The 13,551-nt window shown below is 47.8% G+C and overlaps 2 protein-coding genes across 2 annotated transcripts; one reads left to right on the top strand and one right to left on the bottom strand.

Moving 5' to 3' along the window:
* Window positions 1–169: 169 nt before the first annotated feature.
* LOC116723982 (protein SET-like) lies at window positions 170–4,417 on the top strand. Its single transcript, XM_032569240.1, has 8 exons — window positions 170–396; window positions 1,651–1,708; window positions 1,776–1,918; window positions 1,995–2,098; window positions 2,185–2,298; window positions 2,813–2,983; window positions 3,055–3,180; window positions 3,643–4,417. The coding sequence occupies exons 1-8, from the start codon at window positions 327–329 to the stop codon at window positions 3,661–3,663; spliced, it is 807 nt and encodes a 268-aa protein (XP_032425131.1). The 5' UTR covers window positions 170–326; the 3' UTR covers window positions 3,664–4,417.
* Window positions 4,418–5,572: 1,155 nt separating this feature from the next.
* skp2 (S-phase kinase-associated protein 2, E3 ubiquitin protein ligase) lies at window positions 5,573–10,526 on the bottom strand. Its single transcript, XM_032569220.1, has 10 exons — window positions 10,101–10,526; window positions 9,494–9,696; window positions 9,314–9,425; window positions 8,614–8,757; window positions 7,236–7,370; window positions 7,056–7,154; window positions 6,858–6,985; window positions 6,584–6,635; window positions 6,388–6,495; window positions 5,573–6,144 (listed from the first exon to the last, which is right to left on the bottom strand). The coding sequence occupies exons 1-10, from the start codon at window positions 10,256–10,258 to the stop codon at window positions 5,925–5,927; spliced, it is 1,359 nt and encodes a 452-aa protein (XP_032425111.1). The 5' UTR covers window positions 10,259–10,526; the 3' UTR covers window positions 5,573–5,924.
* Window positions 10,527–13,551: the final 3,025 nt, after the last annotated feature.

Consider the following 13,551-nt stretch of genomic DNA (forward strand, 5'->3'; position numbering starts at 1 on the left):
ATTATAATATTTATATTCTGCCCTACATTCACATACTATGTACATAATGTTCTTTTTTCCTTCATTTTATTTCCTGTAGAGTTAATATATTTATGCTTCATGTCTGGTCCTGACTTCATGCAGTTCCCGTGGCGTCCACATCCCTCCGGGCCACCGGGGGCAGCAGAGAGCCATAAATGTGTTGACGGAGGCGGGTCGGTTTGTTCCCATCGTGGCGCTGCTGGCGGACTGTTGTTTGTGAGGTGAAGTAAGTTTTGTCGTCAGGAGCTGAGATTTAACCCGCCGGGAGGAACTTCAGGTCTACTGAGCGTCGGAGAAGCGGCAGCATGTCGGCCTCAGCGGCTAAAGTGAGCAGGAAGGAGAATTCAAACCACGACGCAGGGGACGAGACCTCCGGTAATAACGGTTCTCCTCTCAGCGCCATTTTCAGCTGTTTACCGTCATTATGCCGTCCTCACGGCCTCGGGTTCCGCTGATGGACTCGTGTTAACCACATCCTGGGAGTTAAAGCACCTGGTTTCCAGAAACGGCCTCAGTTCGCTCAACATGTTGAGATATTTAGTGATGCAGCTGCAGCTAACTAGCCGCGTTAGCCTCCGTTAGCTTCTACTAGCTTCTGCTAGCCTGTAGCCGTTAGTTTACAATACAGCAGGCCAGCAGTTGTTCTCAGTTTGGCTCCTAAACGCTGTTTAAATAACCAGATCGGGCTAATTCACCGAGTTTGGGTCAGTGTGAGCTTTTTATTAACAGTGAGACGGCAGCAGGAGGCGCTGGCTGAGCTCAGGGCTTCCTCAGCAGACACGGAGCCGGAGCTCAGCCCGTTTTTCATTCAAACCAGGCCGCCTTAAACGGCAACAGGAAGGAGGGGGGTGGAGGGGCCGTCTGCGGGGGGAACCCACGATCTGCAGCGTGGAAAACCCCCAGCGAGGAGGGAATGCCTCCAGGAAAACACGACCCGGATCTGGGAGCCCTGGGGCGGAAACACCGCGTCCTGACTCCTGTCCTCCAGAGGGACATTGAGGCGGCGGAGGGTCCGCAGAGTCACACTAGACAAAATATCTAAAAACAAAGAGCAGCAGGATTACAACATGAAATACTGGACAGTAATTAAATGTAACCATAGAAATGTGGAGAGTAGAATCATATTTTATATAAATGTGTGTTTGCGCATTAAAAAATGTACTTACAGTAATTAAAAATAAAGCAGTCAGGATGTAAGCTGAGTGTGAAGGATCTGTGTTCACGCTGCTTTCAGCAGCTGGTTTTAGATTATACTTTTATTTTACTATAGAAGTTTACATTTTATTTCATTATGTTGAGTATTTTGTGTTTTTTGCTGCTGCCCAATAATTTCCCAATCCTGGGTCAATAAAGTTCATGTTCAGTAAAGCTCAAATACTCTGAAATAAAAACTTTAATTTATGTAGAAAATATTGTTCACGTTTAATATTTAACTCATGAAGGGAGTTTAGAAAATTCATCAAGTAGATTTTTGACAGTCTGAACGCTAACAGGCTGAGGATGTTCATTAGATCGCCTGTTAACATTTCCAGAATGTTTTTATTTTAAACCAAAATGATTTTGATCTTAAATTAATTTCTTGCATTTTACTGGGATATTATTTCCTGAATTTTGATGTTTTGTGTTCAGAGAAAGAACAGCAGGAGGCGATCGAACACATTGATGAAGTACAGAACGAAATCGACAGGTGAGTCTGAACCCGACGTGTCGTCATGGAAACCGTTTACTGTTCTGACACGCTGATTGTTTTCCAGATTAAACGAACAGGCCAGTGAAGAAATTTTAAAAGTAGAGCAGAAGTACAACAAATTACGCCAGCCGTTCTTTCAGAAGAGATCAGAGCTCATCGCCAAAATCCCAAACTTCTGGGTCACAACGTTCGTCAACCATCCACAAGGTAAACAGCCGGATCTGGTTCTGGTTCTGGTTCCTCCTGTCAGGAACAGATAAAAACTCCTGTCTGCTGCTTGTAGTTTCGGCTCTTCTGGGGGAGGAAGATGAAGAAGCTCTTCATTATCTGTCCAAGGTTGAGGTCACAGAGTTCGAGGACATCAAGTCTGGATACAGAATAGATTTTGTGAGTCTCAGGTTGATTCTCTTAGTTTGTTCTGAAGCTGATGATGATGATTTCTGATCCACCTGTTCTCCTCTGTGTCCCTGCAGTCCTTCGACGAGAATCCGTACTTCGAGAACAAAGTTCTCTCCAAAGAGTTTAACGTCAACGAGGGCGGAGATCCGGTTTCCAAATCCACTGAGATCAAATGGAAAACTGGAAAGGTGCGTTTGCTCCGGCCTGCCGACCAAAAGCTTCTAACTGCAATTCAGGAAGTAGAAATAAATGTAATAATCCTGACTAACCTGAAACAAAAGACGTTTGGGCAGAAATAAATATCTTTTCATGAGTTTTATGTAAATATGTAGTTTCAACTGTATGTTGTGTTTAAGCATTTAAATTGAGCAGGAAGGTCATTCAGCTTAACTATTGTTTCAATGTGACTAATATTTATTATTCCTATTGTCTTTTTTTAGTTCATTTGTTTCATCTCCAAAGTCGGGTGCTGAAAAAGTTTCTAAAACTTCCCTTGAAAATTCTTAAAGTGCTAAAATTTTACTGTAGGAAAAGTTTAACATTGTTCTGGGTTATGTTTCAACCTGGTAAAGGTTAAACAGATAACCGGGGATTGGCTGAATCTGGGTGAGGAGGGGCTTTTTCAAGGGCAGATCTGTTGAGGTCAGGATGACAATCATCATTGACATGTAACTATTGACCTTTGACCTCTGGGTTCTACAGGACCTGACCAAACGGAGCAGCCAGACGCCGAACAAAGCTGGGAAGAAGCGTCAGCACGAGGAGCCGGAGAGCTTCTTCACCTGGTTCACCGACCACTCAGACGCCGGCGCCGACGAGCTGGGAGAGGTCATCAAGGACGACATCTGGCCCAACCCGCTGCAGTACTACCTGGTAGGTGCAGGGGGCGCCGCTGGGACGGGGGGCGCCGCCCGGCGGTTCGCTGACTGTCTGGACGCTTCCAGGTCCCTGACATGGAGGATGAGGAGGGTGAGGACGACGAAGAGGAGGATGAGGAAGGTCTGGAGGACATCGACGAGGGCGAGGAAGAGGAAGGCGAAGACGAGGATGGAGAAGGGGAAGATGGAGAGGTGAGAGCTGCAGCTGGTCGTCATGGTTACTGTAAACAATGTTTTCTGAAGGAGGCTGCTGAAGGCCCTCCACAGCAAGCACGAGGCGACAGTGGGAACAAACCTCCAGCAGAACCAGAACACCGTTGCTATGGAGACTGAACCGGTCTGTGGTTGGAGGCGACATCCTGAACGTGTTGCTATGGCAACCTGCTTTAACTTTCTGGATTAAAGCAGTCCACTCAGATTATTGATCCGATTCTGGTTTTAACAACTAGTGAGAGGCTGAACCGGTTTAAACCTGTTTTCAGAACCGGTTCCGATCCGGTTCAGAACTAGAGCTTGAGGAAGTGATTTCCTCCAGATTCTGTGAAGAATCAAAACGTGTCCTTGAGAAGCGACCGGCCGCACTAAGGTCTGGTTCTGTTCTGACCCGGTTCTGCTGGACCCTAACCTCGTGTCTCTGTCCTTCTGTCTCTTCAGGACGACGGTGAGGACGACTGAAGCGTCTCGGCGCCGTCCTCCCGCTGTGACCCGTCTGTGGGAAGGGGGTGGGGGGATTTGTAAAATATTTTTTTTGTTTCTAATATTTTCCTCCTGTGTGTCGTCGACCCGTCGGCGCCGGCCCGGCCCAGGGGGCGGCGCCGGACTGTCCCGTCGTCGGTCTCCAGACGCACCAGATGAAAACAACGATAACTTTGTAGCATTCTGCACGTCATTTCCTGTAGATTAAAGACGCGTCCGTTAGTTGGTCCAGATGGCGGTTCTGTTGTGTTTCTGCTAATAAGCCATGGTGCCGTGAGAACGTCTCATCCTAGCATCTTTAGCCACTTTTCTATATATATAAATGTATATTGTATGGGGTGGTGGGGGCTCTCCCATGAAGCAGCACCAGCTCGTTCCTCAGTCTCTACATGTTTCCGCTCAGAAAGCCAGTTCGGTCGGTTCCGCCTCGACCCGCTTCTCCCACAAACACATGAAATCCTTTTTTTGTCTGTTTTAAATAAAATAAACCCAAATCTGGAGTCTGGTTCTGAACTCATTTATTACTAATCTGATTTGATCCTGAAGTAAATCTCGGATTGGAACGAAACTCTGCCGATCCAGAATCTGCTGGTCCAAAATGCCAAGATGTTCAGTTGCATCAGCTTTTCTAGAGTAACTGGCTTTCTGATGTGACCCGAACGGAACCGGTCCGGTTAAACATGTCCGCCTCACTGGAAGTGACTTTTCTAATAAACCAATATGGCCGAATCAACCCTGGCTGTTTATTCCTGATTCTGGTGGAACCCACACTCTGGATCCAGTTCATAAATCATCTGGTTCTGATGAATCTAACTGGAACGATCCACCGGGTCCAATAGATCCATGGTACTGTGAAAAAGTATTTGAAATCCTTTCCCCTGTGGCTCGTTTCCTGTTTTATTATGATAAAAATAAATGGCTTTCAGACGGTCCAAATGGTCCAATTACCTGAGCGGGTCGAACTACCGAACCAGGACAGTAAATCATGAACGGTACCGGTACCGGACGGCTCAGCTAAAGTAAGAACTATTTATAAAATGTGGTTATTTAGCCGTTTATAAGATAAACGTGTTTGTTTTATAAGGTCATATTTTCACCATGTTATTCATAACGCAGCTTTAGATTAAATATGTAACCAGTTAAACATTTAAGTATTTAGGGAGTTAAAGATCAAGTTAGCAAGATAAATGTTTAGCTTCAAACGATTTGTTAGCTAACTGAAAAATATTTAGCTCAAAAAAGTTTGTGAGCAAAATGTTTAACTGTATATGTGAATAAATATTTAACTACAAACATTTAGCTTTAATAGCTTGGAAGCTACATATGATGGAAAACTAATTATGCCAAATGTGTAGTTAGAAAACTTCATATTTAGTTAAATATGAAGCTTCAAACTAGATATAATTATATCGCTAACTAGTTTGAAGCTTAATGATATTTCAGTTCCAAACTAATTAAGATAAAATAATTTTCAAAGTAAATATGGAGCTCAATATTCAGCTTGAAGTAAATACTGTTTGCTAACAATATTTAGCTTTTAGTTAGCAAGCTAAGAATGTTCTGAATATTTAGCTTTTAGTTAGCAAGCTAAGAATGTTCTGAATATTTAGCTTTCTAACATTTAATTTGCCAACTGGTTTCAAAACTACTTAGTGAGCCAAATGTTTAAATTATTTAGCTCTATATTTAGTTGGCAAATTAAATATTTACTTTGCTAATTAGTTCGAAATAATAAATTAATATACATCAGTGACCCATTTTTCCCTCTTATGTCTAAATAATCCAGATTATTTGATTAACTTTGGACCGACTTCGTCCTCCGGACCGGTCCAGGAGTCGGACCGCCTCCGGTTTCCCACCAGGAAATGACATCACTCAGACCAGGAAATGACATCACACAGCTTCCAGGATTTAATACAAACACGATTCAGAGAAAATCTGTCAACATTTTCAAGTATAAAACTGGATCGGAACCGAACGGATCCGTGTTTAATTTCCCGGTTTTGATTGGAATGATTTGGGTCGTGTTTGGACCCGTCGGAACCAGAACCTCCTCTTCCATTAAAACTGTTCAGTGATTCCAGCGTTGAGTCATTATTCCAGCAGACCATTCAGAACTTTTAACATCATCAGAACCGGCAGAGTCCAACAGCGGCCGGGTCGCCCAACAGGAGGCCAAGTCCGCCAACTGGCCCCCGGTACCAGGAACACTGAACAGAACCAGGAACCCTCAGGTCCGGTCAGAACCGGACCTTCAGTCTGCATCCACGGCCCCACATGCTGCGGTCGGGCTGGGCGGCGCCGACCGGGCCGGCCGGAGTGGGCCGGGCCACGGAGGAGAACGGCCGGGCGTTGATGGCGAGTCGCGGCGAGTCGTCCTGCAGCGCCACCAGCTGGCCGTCCTGGACCAGGCCGAACACGTCCAGGAACCGCAGGGACGGGATCGCCTTCCCAAGGTCACTGGGGACAGAACCAGAACCGGGTCAGAACCAGAACACCAGCTGAGCACTAAACTATTCTACCATGTCCAGAACCTTTGGAAGCTGCATCTGGTTCTGGTCCAAACTCACCAACCGGGTCAGATCAGAAGCTTTAACCGATTCTACCAGTTAATCTGAAAAGTGTGGCCTGCTTTTAAATCCATCCCCACCGAGTCAGAACCAGGAAGAGGGTGTGGACTTTGACTAGGCCGCAGTGACTCACCACAGCGCCGCCAGGTGGATGTGGTAGCAGCGGCTCAGCGACAGGTGGAGCAGCTTCTTCAGCCGCTTCAGAACCAGGAAGCTGTCGGCCGTCAGCAGCGTGCTGTCGCTGCAACCAGAGAGACCGTCAGAACCAGAACCAGAACCGCCGCCGGCCACACGCAGCAGCAGCAGGAAGCCACGCCCACCGCTCTCACCTGAGATCCAATGTCTGCAGGTCCGGACATCGGTCCACCAGAACCTTCACATCTGGAACAAACAGGGGAACTGATTCAGTGGGACAGAAGAACAGTTCACCCAAAATAGAACTGTTCATCCAGCAGTTCTCCAGAACTGTTCATCAGACTGAGATGATTTGGTGAAGAACTGAATCACAAAGCAGGTAAACCGTCAGCCCAGGTCCAGTTAAACCCTGCAGAGTGTCCAGAGCAGGGGTTCTGGCCCGGCTCTGACCCGGTTCCGGCTCCTCACCGTCCAGCACCAGGCTGTCCCGGTAGCCGCTCAGGTTGAGGTGTGTGACGGAGGGGCTCAGGGTCTCCACCAGGTTCTGGACGTGGTTCCTGCTGAAGCTGCACCAGGAGATGTTGAGCTGCTCCAACCTGAGGCAGAACACAGAGCGGGTCAGAACCGGGACCGGTCCGGGTCGGCCCGAGCGGAGCCGGTTCTGACCTGTGGCAGGAGCCCAGCGTGGCGGCCAGAGCGGCGGCGGAGAAACCGGAGCAGCCGCCCAGGTTGAGCTGCAGCAGGTCCGGGTTCTGAGCCAGGCAGCTGCAGAGCGGACCAGACAGAACCGTCAGAACCAGTCCTACCCACCCGGCCAGGCCCACGGCCCGCCTCCGGCCCGATTACCTGAGGACGTCGTCGGACAGCGGCAGCGCCTCCAGGCTGAGGCGGCGCAGCCGGCTGCAGCGGCAGACGACGCTGCGCAGCGCCGAGGGAGAAACCACGGAACCGGACAGGTCCAGATCCACCAGCTGGAGCCGCCTGCAGAACCAGAACCAGGAGCCACACAGCTAAAACCACGGAGACATTCAGCATCCACTGGAACAAATCTGAACGGTGCGGCCTGCTTTTACGTCAGGGGTCTCAAACTCAATGTACCCGGGGGCGCTGGAGGCCCGGGGGCCGCTGGAGGTAGAGTCTGGGTGAGGCTGGGCCGCATTCACACACACGGCCTCCTCAGCAGAACCTTTCTGATTGCCTATTACCATATTTGGCCGTAGTCAGGCGCTGTAACAGCCGTAATTGTGTAGTGTCTCTTTAAGATACTCTAGCATTGCTAATGATGTCAGAAGTATGCGCCACGGCTTCTCTATAGAGAGCGTGGGAGAAACGTGCTAGACGGACATGTTAGCTCCCTACCTTTTTAGTAATGTTACGGGTTGTTTGGACGCTGCTCAATTTTCATGTCTGATAATATAGCAGCCGTTCAACCGGCTTTGTAAGGTTGGTGAAGAGAGTTTATTAAAGGACAACACTGGGGAATTCCCAGTACCAGAGTGGTTGGGAGTTTTTGACCGTCCTGACGAATCTGCCGCCTCCTCTCCTCCCTTAAACACAACCCAAGCGTTACAGCGCCTAACCTTAATTACGTTACACTGATCAGCAACTTCCGGGTCCAGACTGGATGCTGAAGCACGTGAAGCGGGAGCGGCCGCGGAAATTGCGCATGTACGGCATGCAAATAATGACAACTAGAAAATGCAAATAGGCCCGGCCGATGTCCCGCCCCCGAGAGCAATATACTCCACCGTGATTGGTAAGTTCGTTCAGCTCCGCACACAACACTGAAAAGTGCCAATTACATCAAACTGGCGGCCGCACTAACATTAAACTTTCATATTAAGGCCACAAACTGTCGTCCCGAGGGCCGCAGTTGGCCCGCGGGCCGCGAGTTTGAGACCCCTGTTTTACATCCAACCCCTTTACTCTGCAACCGCTAAATAAACCGGACCGGACCCGGCGGTCCAGATGTTCTGGTTCCGTAGAGAAACCAGCTCACAGGGCAGCATGGTGCTGAGCCTGGGGTCAAAGGTCACCAGCCTGAACATGCAGCATCATGGGTTAGAATGGCCTAGTCAAAGTCCAGAGCTGAACCCAGCTGAGGCAGGGTTTAAAGGCACGCCGCACTTTTCAGATCTTATTATTGCATCTTTGGGTTCATTAAGAACCCAGATCAGAACCACGAACCGGGCCTTACCGGACCAGGAGGAAGTTCTGGACTCACCCGGGTTCTGAGAGGTCCGGTTCCTCAACAAACGCCCGCGGGCAGCGCAGCCTCTGGACCCCGGTGCTCAGAACCAAACGCAGAGCCGGGCCCGTTTGGGTCAGGCCCTCCAGGTCCACACTGACCCACAGGGACTCGTCCAGCCTGCAGAACCAGAACCAGAACCGGACGGGTTCCTTTAACAGGCCAAAACAAACATCTGTTCATAATTTAACGGTGCTGGATACGGAGCGCCTTCTGTTACTGGGAATACTGGGACTGGAGAGACTTTCAAATTAAAAGCCCACATTTCAACAAACTCAGCTTTAACTCGATTCCAATAATCGATTATTCTGACGATTAATTGGATAAAAAAACATTTAAATAATTCCAAACAATAAAAATGCATTAAAATATGAAAATAAAATCAATTTAAATCAAACTAAACATTTTATTGCCTGAAGCTGAACAGCAGCAACACAGTGATTGATTATTGATTCATTGGATGGAAAGGTGATTGATTGGAGATTTTCCAGAATGTGAAGCTAAAACTGGACCGGAGTTCTGGTGGAATAGATCGAGTCCAGTTAGCGATTAATCGATCGTTTCAATAACTGATTGATCATTCCAGCAGAAATTGAAATGATAATAAAAAATGAATGCAAATTGAATAATGAACGTGTAGTGAGCTGTGACCCATCAGAACCGGTTCGGGACTCACGCCAGGCGGCGCCAGCGGCGGCAAACCGCAGAAACCCGCAGCAGGTCCGGCAGCGGCAGGCAGCCGCAGATCCGCAGCAGCAGCTCGTCCGGCAGGTGATCCCAGGAAACACCTGCAGGGAAACAGCTGGAGTCACACCTGGACACACCCTCCGGAACCAGAACCGGGCCGGGTCCCCACCTGAGTTGGACCGCCACCTCCTCCGGGACCTCCGGGCCAGGACGAACCGGCCCTCCCGGTTCTCCTTGCCCAGGCAGGCCGGCCAGGGCTGCTTGGGCCGCGGGGAGCGCAGCAGCACCAGGTCGGTCGGAGTGGACTCGGAACCGAGGCTCTTCCGCTTGATGCCGAACCGCTTCTGGCAGGAGAGCTCCTGCAGGGGAAGGCTGCAGGCACAGGTCAGAGGTCACAGGTCAGAACAGCACAGCTGGGATGGTCCAGACCGCGGAGGCTCCGGCAGCGGCCGCTGTCCGCCATGTTGGGGACCTCCAGTCAGCCTCACCAGTTCATACTGGTTTAACTGGTTTAATATTAGGTTAAGCGGCTGGAACGAGACAAAGAGCCGCCGATAAACTGGATCAGGCTGACTGGGAGGAAATGGCGCCATTTAACACGAATGAAGTCAGATTATGGCTAAAAACAAATCAGATTATAATAACATATATTCATAATCGGACAGAGACGCTGACCAGATTAGTTAATCTGACCCGTTCGTCGGTCCGCGCTGTTCCCTCCAGAATAAAGCGGCGGAAAAACGTCAGAAAGGTGAAGTCAAACCTCAGTTTCGTACCTGTCCTCCGACATCCCGCTGTTCCTCAGTAATCCCGATAATCCCGCCGTTAAATCCCGGATTTCACCCAGACGTTTCTCTCTGCGCTCCAAACCTGGACTCTTTAAACCTGCCGCCACCGCACACGCGCCTGTTTTCATAACGTAGTGACGTGTCATCACATAGTGACGCGGCCTCGCGCTGCGTACCGCCCCCTGGCGACCAGGAGGAAGAAGGACAGATATGAATTATTGAACTGCTTCTAATCCAGATTGTTCTGGTTGTTCTGCAGCATCGTAAGTTTCCTTTTATTCTGTTGATCTGAATCTTCTCTGCATTTGGTCACATTAATCCCAAACCGCTGATTAGTTTAATTCATAAGATTAAATATGTTATTGATCCTAAAGGCAGATGGAGGCATCATTAAAGTAAAATAAAATAATCCATCATCCACCAGACGATGGATGATGGATGGATGGATGGATGGATGGATGGATGGATGATGGATGGATGGATGGATGATGGATGGATGATGGATGGATGGATGGATGGATGGATGGATGATGGATGGATGGATGATGGATGGATGGATGATGGATGGATGATGGATGGATGGATGGATGATGGTTAGATGATGGATGGATGGATGGATGGATGATGGATGATGGATGGATGGATGGATGATGGTTGGATGATGGATGGATGGATGGATGATGGATGGATGATGGATGGATGATGGATGGATGGATGGATGATGGATGGATGGATGGATGGATGGATGATGGATGGATGATGGATGATGGATGGATGATGGATGGATGGATGGATGATGGATGGATGGATGATGGTTGGATGATGGATGGATGGATGATGGTTGGATGATGGATGGATGGATGGATGGATGATGGATGGATGGATGGATGGATGGATGGATGGATGATGGATGGATGGATGATGGATGGATGGATGGATGGATGGATGATGGATGGATGGATGGATGGATGGATGATGGATGGATGGATGATGGATGGATGGATGATGGTTGGATGATGGATGGATGGATGGATGATGGATGGATGATGGTTGGATGATGGATGGATGGATGATGGTTGGATGATGGATGGATGGATGGATGGATGATGGATGGATGGATGGATGGATGGATGGATGGATGATGGATGGATGGATGATGGATGGATGGATGATGGTTGGATGATGGATGGATGGATGGATGGATGGATGGATGATGGATGATGGATGGATGGATGGATGATGGTGGATGGCTGGATGGATGGATGGATGATGGATGGATGGTGATGATGGTTGGTGATGGATGGATGGCTGCTGTGGTTCGGATGCTGGTTATGGTGATGGCTGGCTGGCGGCTGATGATGCTGCTGCTGGCTGCTGGCTTGCTGCTGGCATGCTGATGCTGCTGGTGCTGCTGGCTTGCTGGCTGGCTGGCTTGCTGGTTGCTCTGCTGGCTTGTGCTGCTGGTGCGGCTGCTGGTTGCTGGCTGGCTGGCTGCTGCTGGCTGCTGCTGGATGGCTGGCTGGCTGGCTGGCTGCTGCTGGCTGCTGGCTGCTGGCTGGGCTGCTGCTGGCTGCTGGTCTGGATGGCTGGTTATGGTGGCTGATGGAGGCTGGCTGGGGATGCTGGCTGCTGCTGCTGGCTGGCGATGGCTGCTGCTGGATGGCTGGCTAATCAAACTAGGAATTAGAGACTTTAAATTTCTTAAAAATGGGACCTTTGATTAACGTATGTTTAGTTACAGGTAATTGTTGCTTTACATCTAGTGAGGACATCGTTGACTTCCGTTGGTACATTTAATGAATTTTGTCCCTGTTTGCCCTCCGTACTCCTCCATGTTTTCTGCAATATTTTGCCTGACCTGAAGCAGCTGCAGTTCCCTGTACAGCCAGCAGGTGTCGCTCTGAGCTTTAGCAGAATAACCAGCTGTTCTTCTGTTTGGCGGGTTTTCTTGGATCGTTACGTTCTGGCCACATGTGTAGGAAACTTTAACTAGATCTCACAGAGGCCATAAACTGCTTTTTTATTTTTAATCTTTCGCAGCGAAACCGCCGAACAGAAAAATGTGCTGATGGTTTTCAGTTTTAGCGAAATTACAGAGCAGATTGTTGCTGTTTGAAGAAGAAAGCAGCTCCAGAGGTTTCATCTTCAAATAGCTTCTCTGATCCTGAACCGCAGAGAATATTCACAGCAACGATAAAAACTCCTAAATAGTTCAATCTGTGGCAGCTGGCAGCTCTGCTCATTATTATTATTCATTATGTCGGGCCGACACCAGAACCAGAACCTGCAGACTTTAGCTCTGCTGCATTATCATCACAGAGACACAAGAAAGGAGAAACTTTATCATTTTTATTTAAAAAACAAAACAACAACTCACAAGTATAAAGAGAAACATGTTGAACTGTCACAGAACCTGATCAGGTTCTGATCAGAACCCATCTGATTAATCCTGATGTGTGAAATGATTAATTTTGAAAAATCAAAACATTTTCATTTTGATGAGATTGTTTGACATTTTCAGCTTTAAATTTATAATTTTTTCTCTTTCAGAAAGTGAAACCAGCAGATCTATAGATCTAGCACTATAGATCTAGTGCTAGATCTGTAGATCTATGGATCTATAGATATAAATATCCAGAACCTGCTAAAGTTTCAAACTTTCCCTCATCTCATCTCATCAGGATTTTCATGTATTTTAAGAAAATTTAATGTGGCAGAAAAACACAAAGTGGAGCAAAACTGAACCAAGAAAATCATTTTTATTTCTCATAAATACGAGTTAAAATTCTGCCTCTGATGCCCTCAAATAAAATCCAATCAGACTCAAATGATCCTAGTTGTTGAAGTAAATGTTTTTCTTTTTTAAATTTAGGTAACTTATCAAATTCAGATGAAAACTGATGACTGGATGTTTTTGGTTTAATTCACTAGAAAATTAAACTAAAAACAAAACAATGAGGAAAACTTTGCTTTACATTTTAGAGATTTAATTTGTTTGTATATTTTCTGAAAGGCCGTGCTAACCTGCATCAACCATCTGGACCTGAATTCTGGCCCAAAGTCCAAACAGTATCACTCCAAGGACCACAGATGGCCCCCGGGCCACACATTGGACCCCCTAAGAAACCAACAGTAAGGATGTTTCCCACCTGAAGGTCAGTCGACTGTTAAAAACTCCATCATGTGGTTCTCTGAGTCAAACCAACCTGTTCCCCTCCTGGCCTGTGGGGGCGCTGCACCAAGAACCACTGAAGGAAACCACACAAAATCCTCTGAAGACACTGAGAGCAACTTCCTTCTTCACCAGATGGAAACAAGATGGAGGCGTCAGATTTTTCTCTTTAGTCTTTGGCTAAAGGCCAGGAGCCATTTCTGCTGCTAGCGCTGGGCTAGCACGTTAGCTTTGGTTGCATTTACCCAGAATGCCCTGCGCTGTAGT

Source organism: Xiphophorus hellerii, chromosome 8 (genome assembly GCF_003331165.1).
Source record: "Xiphophorus hellerii strain 12219 chromosome 8, Xiphophorus_hellerii-4.1, whole genome shotgun sequence".
NCBI lineage: Eukaryota > Metazoa > Chordata > Actinopteri > Cyprinodontiformes > Poeciliidae > Xiphophorus > Xiphophorus hellerii.

What these genes read in the sequence shown, in the direction of transcription:
- LOC116723982 (XM_032569240.1), top strand. Translation starts at nt 327, where the DNA reads ATGTCGGCCTCAGCGGCTAAAGTGAGCAGGAAGGAGAATTCAAACCAC. An exon ending in GTACAGAACGAAATCGACAG is followed by an intron (nt 1,709 to 1,775) that starts GTGAGTCTGAAC and finishes ATTGTTTTCCAG; the next exon opens with ATTAAACGAACAGGCCAGTG. An exon ending in GAGAAGGGGAAGATGGAGAG is followed by an intron (nt 3,181 to 3,642) that starts GTGAGAGCTGCA and finishes CTGTCTCTTCAG; the next exon opens with GACGACGGTGAGGACGACTG.
- skp2 (XM_032569220.1), bottom strand. Translation starts at nt 10,258, where the DNA reads ATGACACGTCACTACGTTATGAAAACAGGCGCGTGTGCGGTGGCGGCA. An exon ending in CTGTCCGACGACGTCCTCAG is followed by an intron (nt 7,155 to 7,235) that starts GTAATCGGGCCG and finishes TCCGCTCTGCAG; the next exon opens with CTGCCTGGCTCAGAACCCGG. An exon ending in ATCCACCTGGCGGCGCTGTG is followed by an intron (nt 6,145 to 6,387) that starts GTGAGTCACTGC and finishes TTCTGTCCCCAG; the next exon opens with TGACCTTGGGAAGGCGATCC.